The sequence below is a fragment of the Podarcis muralis genome, chromosome 15 (assembly GCF_964188315.1).
Source record: "Podarcis muralis chromosome 15, rPodMur119.hap1.1, whole genome shotgun sequence".
Taxonomy (NCBI): domain Eukaryota; kingdom Metazoa; phylum Chordata; class Lepidosauria; order Squamata; family Lacertidae; genus Podarcis; species Podarcis muralis.
The window spans coordinates 20853677-20865646 of NC_135669.1; the positions used below are offsets into that span (position 1 = coordinate 20853677).

The 11970-nt window shown below is 47.6% G+C and overlaps 1 protein-coding gene across 3 annotated transcripts in view; it reads left to right on the top strand.

The window, feature by feature from the left end:
* Nucleotides 1-11442, top strand: part of ABCG4 (ATP binding cassette subfamily G member 4) — a 44719-nt gene extending 33277 nt beyond the window's left edge. Inside the window, exons 11-15 of one of the 3 annotated variants that reach the window (XM_028707849.2) lie at nucleotides 1889-1967; nucleotides 3372-3472; nucleotides 4709-4867; nucleotides 7975-8093; nucleotides 10786-11442. In XM_028707849.2, coding sequence (XP_028563682.1) covers nucleotides 1889-1967; nucleotides 3372-3472; nucleotides 4709-4867; nucleotides 7975-8093; nucleotides 10786-11011 — 684 coding nt within the window. In that variant the 3' untranslated portion in view covers nucleotides 11012-11442. Of the gene's footprint in view, nucleotides 1-1798; nucleotides 1968-3371; nucleotides 3473-4708; nucleotides 4868-7974; nucleotides 8094-10785 lie in introns of all 3 variants that reach the window. The other 2 variants (XM_028707850.2, XM_028707848.2) reach the window with 2 other exon arrangements.
* Nucleotides 11443-11970: the final 528 nt, after the last annotated feature.

An 11970-nucleotide genomic window follows, 5' to 3' on the forward strand; every position in this document is an offset into this window, starting at 1 on the left:
AGCCCCCAAAGTCAAGACGGATCTCACCAGGAGGGCCAGAATTACAGACTTAAGGCTGTGTATACCCTATATCTTTGAAGCACATTCAAAACACAACGAATTCTGGGAGTTGTAGTTTAACCCCCACAGACTTACAATTCCCAGCAACCCTTAACAAACTACAGTGCTTGGAATTCTTTTTTTAAAGGTTTATTTATTCAAAAGAAAAACAATACAATATTAAAACACAGGGGAAAGCGGGGCAACGGCTGGTGCAAGGCGCATTGCGACCTCCTCAAAGAATAAAAAGCTCCCGAGTTCATGTTACATACATTAATGTTGCCAAATGTTCGTAACTGCAGTGGTTGCATATTTTTGTAAGTATTTGCTGGTTGCGTATGTAATTCAGTTCTGCCAGGTGGCATAAAAAGATTGCGGTTTTTCTTTTCCTTGCATAAACTGGGTTCTACATGGAATTATTGCCAAAGCACAAATCGTTCTATATCATGCTGTAAGTTCAGGTTGTCTCCCCCCCCCCCCAACCATGGTTTGTCTAGCAGCAATTAGCAAATGTGAAGTTAAGTCCTTAAACTTTATATCCTTATTATGTCCCGTTAAAACATAGGAAGCAAAAATAATTCCCATAATTCTTTGAGGGAAAGAATGTGCTTTGAATGCCCTTTAAAAGGATGGCATGTACCCAGCCTTAATGCAGAATCAAGGAACTAAGTTTAAAGCTGATCTGAGGACCAGATCAAAGACGAAATACAGAGTTCAAAGAGGCAACAGTTGAGTTGCACTCTTTTCCCCACCTCTACTCATGATGTACATACCAAGCTCTCCTTACCCCTTACTTGAGTGATGAAGGATATTTTGCTACAAAAATGGGGTATTTCAGTTCTGTCCTACGGAATCTGGGCAACAGGCAAGGCAATCTGAAGCTGGTTCAGCAGGAATGATGTGCGACAGACAGTGGTCAGGAGTCTTCTGGTGGCTCAGACTGAAGAGGAGAGGACAACCCAGGTAGTATTTATAGGCAGGTGAGAGGTTGTCATGTGACTACCTCTGGCCAATCAGGAGCAGAAGGAAGTGTCCTGCTACTGCCCTCCAGTTTTCTGCTTCCTTCTTTCCCCCCATCAATGTGTGCTGATAGGGGGCAACAACAGCTGGGAAACGAAGGGGCCTCACTTCAAGTCCAGCAGCGAAGCCAAGTCATGGTTTGATCATGAGCATCTTGGCCTCAAGTCCTGCCAGTGCTATGGACTTCTTGTGTGGCCACCTTGCTATCAGTCAGCCTCAGTGATCCATCTGTGAAATGGGAAAAGGAGTGACAAGCATGGCTGAAGTATACCTGAAGGAGCATCTCCACCCCCATCATTCTGCCTGCACACTGAGGTCCAGTGCCGAGGGCCTTCTGGCAATTCCCTCACTCGAGAAGTGAGGTTTCAGGGAACCAGGCAGAGGGCCTTCTTGGTAGTGGCGCCCACCCTGTGGAACGCCCTCCCATCAGATGTCAAGGAAATAAACAACTACCTGACATTTAGAAGACATCTGAAGGCAGCCCTGTTTAGGGAAGTTTTTAATGATTGATGTTTTAATGTATTTTTAATCTCTGTTGGAAGCTGCCCAGAGTGGCGGGGGAAACCCAGCCAGATGGGCGGGGTACAAATAAATTATTATTATTATTATTATTATTATTATTATTATTATTATTATTATTGCTTTAAGATGGTGAAGCACCTTGCAGGTGTTTATATAGGCTTTGCACGAAGGGTGAGGTCAGTCGTGCTAAACTTGCCGCATCTCCCTTTGCACACAGGTGCTAACCCACCTGCGGTTCATGTCTCACATCTGCATTGGTGTGCTGATTGGACTGCTCTACCTGCACATTGGCAATGACGCCGCCAAGGTCTTCAACAACACCGGCTTCCTCTTCTTCTCCATGCTCTTCCTCATGTTCGCTGCCCTGATGCCCACGGTCCTCACTTGTAAGTGCTCTGTCCCCAGATGGAAGAGAAGTGATACCCAACATGATGGCATTGCGGTGGTCATATTTAGACGGGTGTGGGGAGGGCTGGCGCTCCCAAGTCCTCCTTGGCAGCTCGTCCTCTGCTGTGGCTTCCAAACTCCTGGCTTAAGAAGCAGAGAAACTAGAGAGCCAGACAGTTGGTCCGTCTAATTCACACTGTCTGGCACCACATGCTCTCCCACTGAGCAACATCCCTTCCCCAAGGAAGATGTCAGCAGCTGTTGTAGAACTACTGTATTTTTCGCTCTATAAGACGCACCAGACCACAAGACGCACCTAGTTTTGGGAGGAGGAAAAGAAGAAAAAAAATATTCTGAATCTCAGAAGCCAGAACAGCGAGAGGGATCGCTGCACAGTGGAAGTAGCAATCCCACTTGCTGTTCTGGCTTCTGGGATAGCTGTGCAGCCTGCATTCGCTCCATAAGACGCATACACATTTCCTCTTACTTTTTAGGAGGGAAAAAGTGAGTCTTATAGAGCAAAAAATACGGTAACTCCCTCTTGCTCAGAGTTGGGGAACCTCCAGCTCATGGGTCTAATACAGCCTGACAGGGTTCCCACTTTGGTCTGTGAGGCAGTTTCCCCCAAACCACACTGATGTGCCCCAAACCGCACATCATATATAATGTCAGATGTGGAGCAGGTAGAGGCACAGCTGCAAAAGAACCATCAGAAGCCTTAAAGCACACTCTTGATTCTTCCTCAGCAAGTGGGGTTTTTAAGTTTGGCATCAGCTCCAAGCTCTACCAAGAGTGGCTCCACTTGGAAGCTCCTGAGTGGAGCCCATCCCTGCCAGAGTTGGGTTTGCAAGTGCCCCCAACCACCAACCCACAGGCTCCGCTTTTGGAAGAGATCTTCCCCTGCAGTCCAGTTCAGCCCATGCCAGGCTGCAAAGGAAGAAAGGAAAGAAGTAGGTCTTTCAATGTGCTCCCAATTCCTTGCTTTGAAGTGAAGCCACCTATTGTCGTGGTGATTGACAGCCCAGCCAGATCCTCTTCCCCAGCCCTGCTCTGGCCCAGAAACAGCCTCCCTTCTTGGGCTGGCGGTTTGGAGGGACAGCTGCTTACGCCATGGGCACATCCCCGGGCTGCAGAATCTGCATGCTGCACTGGTGCCTCTGTATTTTTAGGCACCAGCCCAAGCAAACCAGGAGCAATTGCCACAGTGGCATGGAGAGCCAGACACTTAGATCTAGCCTGAGTTTGGGTGCCTGGGTCAAGACCACCAGGTTCTCAGGGAGATAACTATTTCCCAAGCCTAGCAGCTGAGCTGCCCAGGCACTGGCACCGGGGCCTTCTGTAGGGAAGTACACTGAACCCACAATTGTGACGCTGTGCTCTGCTCTGTCTCCTTGTCCCTCCAGTCCCGCTAGAGATGTCTGTGTTTCTGAGAGAGCATCTGAACTACTGGTACAGCCTGAAGGCTTATTTTCTAGCTAAAACGATGGCGGATATTCCTTTTCAGGTAAGCATCTTCTGTACTCAGGTCATTCTCCTATGCCTGTGTTCCCGACCAGGGATGCCACATTTCCTGCCCTCAACAGAAGCTCTGTGCCTTTAACCTAAGGATGGGGAACTTGTAGGTTGCTGGACTTCATCTCCCACCCACCCAGAGTCTAATTGCTGCGTGGCAGACAGAAGTTCAACAGGTTCAGCTCCCTCCCACAGGGGATTCTAGACTGTGCCTGTTTCTGCTCCCAATGACTTTTGCCTCCCCCAGCTAGCTGCCATTTAAACCAGGGGTGGCTAACCCAAGGCGAAACCACAAGCTGCCCACCCCACTCCCTCTGAAACCTTGCTTACAAACATCACCTAATATGCAGTCTTAATGGATTCTCTTGAAAATATAAAACCAAATAAACATAGGTTTATTTATTTGGGACGTGGGTGGCGATGTGGGTTAAACCACGGAGCCTAGGACTTGCCGATCAGAAGGTCGGCGGTTCGAATCCCCACGACGGGGTGAGCTCCCATTGCTCAGTCCCTGCTCCTGCCAACCTAGCAGTTCGAAAGCACGTCAAAGCGCAAGTAGATAAATAGGTACCACTCCAGCGGGAAGGTAAACGGCGTTTCCGTGTGCTGCTCTGGTTCGCCAGAAGCGGCTTAGTCATGCTGGCCACGTGACCCGGAAGCTGTACGCCGGCTCCCTCAGCCAATAAAGCGAGATGAGCGCCGCAACCCCAGAGTCGGTCACAAGTGGACCTAACGGTCAGGCGTCCCTTTACCTTTAATATGCACTCTTAATGGATTCTCTTGAAAATATAAAACCAAATAAACATAAGTCTTATATGGTTTTATATTTTCAAGACAATCCATTAAGAGTGCATATTTTGTGACTTTCAGAGATTCATTAGTTTTCTGTTTATGTGATTTCATATATTTCATATTATATAAAGAGTGTATATTGACATTGTATCATTGTATTTGGTCATCGTGTTGCCTTGGATATCACTGACTATTGTTTGCAACACAGGGGTTAAATTGTTTGGCTACAAACGTTAGTGGCTTCCGGTGAGATCTCGCAAGAGTCCTGCAAAATCTCGCCGGAAGGGGCAGATGGGGCACCTGCGGAAGCACTGCAAGATTCTGCCAACCAAGGCAGCTGCCTCAGTCTGCCTCATGGGTGGGCCGGCCCTGGGTGGTGGAGAGAAACCCCACACTTACAAAGTAGCTCTAACCTGCTTCCTGCTGCCCCCTGCAGGTAATATGCCCCATTACTTACTGCAGTATTGTGTATTGGATGACGGGTCAGCCTCCGGAAGCCACCCGATTTCTGCTCTTCTCTGCTCTGGCCACTTCCACCGCCCTGGTGGCCCAGTCCTTGGGGCTCATGATTGGAGCAGCATCCACCTCCTTACAAGTAAGACCAGGGAGGAAAGGGGCTGGTGGTGCTTTGGGTTTTCAGCACAGGGATGAAGTCCTGTAAGAGGACAAAGGCTACCCCCACTGGATCCAAGCAAGATCTGTCCAGGCAGCATCCTGTTCCCAACAATGGCCATCCAAGGAAGCTGAATGTGGGAAGGTTCAGACCCAACAAAGAAGTTCTTCATGTCAGGAGTTCAGCCTACACTCGAGTAGGACCCTGGCAGAGACACATGCCCGACTGGCATGTTCTCTCCCTCCTGGTCGATCGTTTGGGAGCTTCACAAGCTTTCTTCAGCCCAAACATCACAGCGATTGATGCCAACCGACACCAGCACACTTAGGGATCCGCAGAGTTTGCGCATCATGTGTGTGACAGACCTCAGCAACTCAGCATTTTGGCTAATCTACTTTATTTACATATAAACGCACACGGAGCATTGCAACATGGCTCCCTCTCTCTCTCTAGCATCAGACAGCAAAGAGAAAAAGAACAAAGGACAATAGTCCCACTTCACGGAACACAGTAACACAAACATCCTGTCTCCGTCACTTCCCACTTTGTGGAGTCAAAACAGATACCGTCATGTGAAAGACAACAATCCCATGACTGCAGTCATGGAGCAGGAATTCTAACACTTCATGCAGTGCTCAGTTAAACGATGCAACTTGCGAAAATCTGCCACCAGCGAGACGAACTGTTTGAAAAAGACTGGAGTAAATTTATTTTGTATTTGAAAGAACATTGTAAATCTCTGATGCTAACAGGGCTGATTTAAAGGTTTTTGCAGTTTAGAAATAGAAACTTATCTACAATGAGAAGGAATTTTAAGGCGTGAAAGATAGTGGGAATTAGAAATGCAGGAAATTATGTAAAGAAGATAGAAAGTCAGTTTGGGGGGATGGAGGAGACTTTGAGGCTCGAAAGAGTAGAATTACAGTGGTGCCTCGCAAGACGAAAAGAATCCGTTCCGCGAGTCTCTTCGTCTTGCGGTTTTTTCGTCTTGCGAAGCAAGCCCATTAGCGGCTTAGCGGATTAGCGCTATTAGCGGCTTAGCGGGCTTAGCGGATCAGCTGATAAGCGGCTTAGCGGATCAGCTGATAAGCGGCTTAGCGGATCAGCTGTTAAGCGGCTTAGTGGATCAGCTGACAAGCGGCTTAGCGATCAGCTGTTAAGCGGCTTAGCGGTTTAGCGGATCAGCTGATAAGCGGCTTAGTGGCTTGGGAAAGGGGGGGGGGAGGAAAAATACCCTGCAGGAACTCGCAATACATTTTCGTCTTGCGAAGCAAGCCCATAGGAAATTCGTTTTGCGAAGCACCTCCAAAACGGAAAACCCTTTCGTCTAGCGGGTTTTCCATCTTGTGAGGCATTCGTCTTACGGGGCACCACTGTATAGGTGATGTAAAGATATATTATAAATGTTTGGTTGAAAAATGAAAACTTAACAAATATTATCTTAAAACAACAACGATGATGCAACTTGCTCCTGCAGTGATGGCAGTACAGTGGTACCTCTGGTTGCAAATGGGATCTATTCCAGAGGTCCGTTCACAACATGAGTAGAACGCAACCCGCAGTGGCACGTCTGCACACACGCGGGTTGCTATTCGCCGCTTCTGCGCATGCGCGTGACATCATTTTGCGCGTCTGCGCAAGTGGTGAAACCCGGAAATAACCCCTTCTGGTACTTCCGGGTCGCCGTGGGACGCAACCTGAAAAAATGTATCATGAAGCAAACATAACATGAGGTATGACTGTAATGGCCATCAGCTTGGGGAGCTTTGAAAGTGGATTGGACAAATGCATGGCGGAGAGGACTATCTATGGCTACCCACCACCATGGCTGTCCTCTGGGAACCGCAAGAGGGGAGAGTGCTCTTGCGCAGGACTCCTGCTTGCAGGCTTCCCACAAGCGTCTGGGTGGCCACTGTGAGAACAGGATGCTGGGTTAGATGGGTCTGATCCTGCAGGCCCTTCTTGCAGAGATAACTAGGAGTTGGTGACCTTTGTCTTGATGCTCTCCTGCTCTTCATATGGAGATTTATTTTTGGTTTAATTTTTCAAAAGATGAATGTGCACACGTGCCCCAATACCTGCACACATACCCCAAATCATAGCTGTCAACGTTTCCCTTTTTTAAAGGGAAATTCCCTTATTCCAAATAGGATTCCTCGCAAGAAAAGGGAAAAGTTGACAGCTATGCGCCAAATGTAGAGTTGCCATATTTCAAAAAGCAAAACCCAGGACTCCAAAATTGTTGAGTGTTTTTTTTTAGGAAAATCCAAACGTTGTTGAGCTTTTTCCCTTTCGGAAGTCCCTCCTGAACACGAAATCCCAGGAAAATGCAGCTATATGGCAGCCCTACCCAATGGGAAAGGGGGGGGGAGGGAAGTAGTGGTTATGGGGCTGGAACTAGAATACACAGCATGGAAAGTTTCCATGCTGAACTGCCATCTGCTGTTGAATAGATAACAGTGCATGGGATATCTGGCTGGGGGGTGGGAATTAAGATTAAAAGATGGAGTTTGTGAGTGCCAATTTTAGGGATGGTGGAGAAATTCAATTCTGTTCTCATTTAAAGGTGAACCTCTTTAATTCACACTTTCTGAAACCATAAGAGAATCGAAACGCAGCCATCCTGCAATGCAGTTCTCCATATAATCATAGAATTGTAGAGTTGGAATGGAACCCAAGGGCATAGCTGTCAACTTTTCCCTTTTCTTGCGAGGAATCCTATTCGGAATAAGGGAATTTCCCTTTAAAAAAGGGAAACGTTGACAGCTATGCCCAAGGGTCATCTAGTCCCATCTCCTGCAATGCAGGAATCACAGTCAAGCGTTGTGGGCAAAAATGCATATACTAAGGTAAAGTGTGCATGAAACCACCGATAGGAGTGAAAACAACAAACAAAAATGCATTCTATTGGGGAGAAATTGCTTGGCAAAAATGTGTAAATATTAGTCAAAGCCGCATGCAAAACTATGTAGGTATATCAGGGAGACAGTTGCACCAAAACGCTGTTGAATTTGGTGGCATAAAGACCTTGTCTGGAAGTCCTCTTTAACTTGTGTGCCTCTTTCTCCCTTCCCTCCTTTGTCTTCCAGGTGGCCACCTTTGTGGGTCCCGTCACAGCCATCCCCGTCCTCCTCTTTTCTGGCTTCTTTGTGAGTTTCAAGACCATCCCTACCTACCTGCAGTGGAGTTCGTATGTCTCTTATGTCAGGTGGGGCTCCTAGCGCACATAAGCGCACCTCGCTGCATTCCAAGGCTCTGCAATGCAATCTGGCCAGGGATGTGCACCATGCACAGTAGCTTTTGCATCGGTTGCTTCAAGATGGGATTGTTGCAATGTGCTCAATCCGAGGCTTAATCTCTTGCACATAACCCGGAAAATCCAGCTAGTGCAGAATGCTGCACCAGGGTTGTTGACAGGAGGGAAACTTCTGCTCAGATACTTGTACCAGTTGCCCATTCGCTATTGGGCCAAGTTCAAGCTGTTACTCTTGGTATATAAAGCTCTTGAAACCTTGGGACCAGTATCTGCAGAACTGGCAATGTTATAGTAAAGGTAAAGGTACCCCTGCCCGTACAGGCCAGTCTTGGCAGACTCTAGGGTTGTGCGCTCATCTCACTCTAGAGGCCGAGAGCCAGCGCTGTCCGCAGACACTTCCGAGTCATGTGGCCAGCATGACAAAGCTGCTCTGGCGAGCCAGCGCAGCACACACGGAAACGCCGTTTACCTTCCCGCTAGTAAGCAGTCCCTATTTATCTACTTGCACCCGGGAGTGCTTTCGAACTGCTAGGTTGGCAGGCGCTGGGACCGAGCAATGGGAGCGCACCCCGCCGCGGGGATTCGAACTGCCGACCATGCGATCGGCAAGTCCTAGGCGCTGAGGTTTTACCCACAGCGCCACCCGCGTCCTGGCAATGTTATAGGTGCTGTATAATACTCGTTCCGCATTTCTTTCAGTGTGGCAGCCTCAAACCTGCTTATTGACACCAGGCAGGTGCCTTCACTGTACTGTTATTGTCTCCTGTTAAAAACATTTTTGTTTGGGCAAGCCTATTCAGACGTGTAGAGTGTTGGCATGTGTTTTAATTTGCTTTTTAGCTGATCTTGGGCTTTAATTATTTTTTGCAGGTTTTCAGTTCTTGCTTTTAAGTGTTAGGTAAAGGTAAAGGGACCCCTGACCATTAGGTCCAGTCGTGACCGACTCTGGGGTTGCGGTGCTCATCTCGCTTTATTGCCGAGGGAGCCGGCGTACAGCTTCCGGGTCATGTGGCCAGCATGACTAAGCTGCTTCTGGCGAACTAGAGCAGCGCACGGAAACGCCGTTTACCTTCCCGCCAGAAGGCACTTTGACGTGCTTTCGAACTGCTAGGTTGGCAGGAGCAGGGACCGAGCAACGGGAGCTCACCCCATCATGGGGATTCGAACCGCCGACCTTCTGATCGGCAAGTCCTAGGCTCTGTGGTTTAACCCACAGCGCCACCCGCGTCCCATCTCTTTTAAGTGTTAGAGGATGATAATTTCAGTGTTCTTTTTGTAAGCCACCTCAAGGGGTGTTGCTTTTTGTTACAACCCAACATAAACTTTATTAAAGAAACGTGCTGTTCTTGGCTATGAAGGAAATACAAAAACCTTGGTTTTAGCTCAGCCTGGTGTGGCAGTGAAAAGGACTGGGGAGGAGCAAAGGAGGGCACATTTGAGCAGTAACAGGAAACCATGGTTTGCCTTACTATGTCATGCGAACTAGGGCAAAATGTAATAATAATAATAATAATAATAATAATAATAATAATAATAATAATTTTTTTAATACCCCGCCCTCCCCAGCCAAGGCCGGGCTCAGAGCAGCTTACAAGCAATAATAAAAACAAGAAGAATGATTACAACTTAAAAACAAAAATAAAATACATTAAAATAATGGAACATTAAAATATTAAAATGTAGCCTCATTGCAGGAGGAGAAGGAAAAGAAAAAAGAAAGAGAGGGAGGGAGGGAGGGAATCAAATTGACTCCAAGCCAAAGGCCAGGCGGAACAACTCTGTCTTACAGGCCCTGCGGAAAGAAATCAGATCCTGCAGGGCCCTGGTCTCATGAGGCAGAGCGTTCCACCAGGCCGGGGCCAGAGTTGAAAAGGCCCTGGCTCTGGTTGAAGCCAATCTAGCTTCCTTAGGGCCTGGGACCACTAGGGTGTTGTTATTTATGGACCTTGAGGCTCTCCGTGGGGCATACCAGGAGAGGCGGTCCCGTAGGTACGAGGGTCCTAGGCCGTGAAGGGCTTTAAAGGTCAAAAGCAGCACCTTAAATCTGACCCTGTACTCCACCGGGAGCCAGTGCAAAATATCAAACACATTTCAAAATAGTATATTTTAATCCAGATTAACAAACTAACAAAACAACAGCAACCCACCATTAGAAATTCCTGAAACATATGAAATACCTTCTAGGTTTCTTGAGCAGCATTAATGCACCAGGTCACACAAGGCTCATGGGGTCCTATAAATGCTAGTCCTACTCAGAGTAGATCCCCTGAAGTTAGTGCTAATTTAGGCTTATTCGTTTTAATGGGTCTATTCTGAGTAGGATTTGGTTGGCTACAACCAGCAGTTCTTGAAAAAAGGGGTATAAAAATATGTCCCATTCTCAACTTTTGCAAGTCATTGGAGTATCTTCAGGTTGCCTTCAGCTTAGTCCTGCTCAGAGTAGACCCATTGAAATTAATGAAGCTAAGTTAGCAGTGTCCATAAACTTCAGTCGGTCTGCTCTGAGTAGGACCAGCAGTGAATACCACCCTTTAAACACCCCAGGTTTTTTAGCTTTCATTTGGAAGTAGCCTAAACGTTCAGGGATCTCTGTATATGCATTGGTATATGCATTTACAACACTGTTTTGTATCTTGGCATCCAGGTACGGCTTTGAAGGTGTGATCCTCACCATCTACTCCTTGGAACGGGAAGAATTGGAATGTAAGGTGCCCGATTGTCCTTTCAAGGACCCGATAAAGATACTCCAGGAATTGGACGTGGAGGAAGCTAAGCTCTACCTTGACTTCATCGTCCTAGGGATTTTTTTCATCATCCTCAGGCTCATGGCTTACCTCACCCTGAAGTACAAGGTGAAGTCTGAAAGATAAAAAGGGGACTTGGGCAAAACCCCCGATGCCCTTTGGCGGATGCTATTGACTGCCCCACGAACCTACTTTCCAAAGGACACGGGGAAAATCTGTGCATCGTGGACTCAGAGAGGGTTGATGTTGTTGGGTAACTGGTGGCTGACGTCACCTCAGTCGAGAAGAGTTGATGAGACATCTCGGAACTGTTTTAATATTTCCAGGCATTCTCTTCATTGGCAAAATGGTCTTTCCTTTCCCCCCTCCCCTTTTCTTTGGGTAAAATTCTGGAATGTGTCAAAACTCTCTTCCCAGAGCAATATCAGCTGGAGGGGAAACCTGCCCTCATTAGGATGCCCAACCTCTTCCCTAGCAAAGCAGTTGGAAGAAATCTGGTTTTTGCTCCACTGGGAGGGGAAATGCAAGGTGGATGGGGAAATGCTGAAATCAATTTGGGCAGGGGGGTTGGGAAAAGGAGACGAGGGGTGGGACGCAGGGGTGGGGTGGGGTGGGCAAGGGGCAAAACGAGGGTTTTGCTACAGGCAACCACGTCCTCTGCAAAGCACAGTTTTGTAGTGCTGCCATTTTTGTGCCGTTTTTTGACTTGCTCGCTTGCGGACATAACTGTAGCATGTGTATCAATATTAAGAAACTGGAAGACTTCTACTAGGGGTGTGTGTGTGTGTCGCACAAGGCTTTAAATGTTTGCCATAACTGTAGCAATGGGGATTATTATTATTTTTTGTATTTTCCTCCTCCCCCATCCCAATATCTCCGTTCTTCTTTCTTTACAAGAAAACCAAATTACAATCCGTGAGCAATTTTTGCAAGAGTCGCAGGCAGGCCTAGAACGGGAGATCAGAGTAACCGGCTCCGAGAAGATTCTGCAGGATTAGAGGGCCTCGTTCATAGGGTGAGGCGAGGCTTAAATTTCTTAGTAGCGTGTCAGAACACCCACAGCCTCTCTTGGGCTGGAGAGGGTA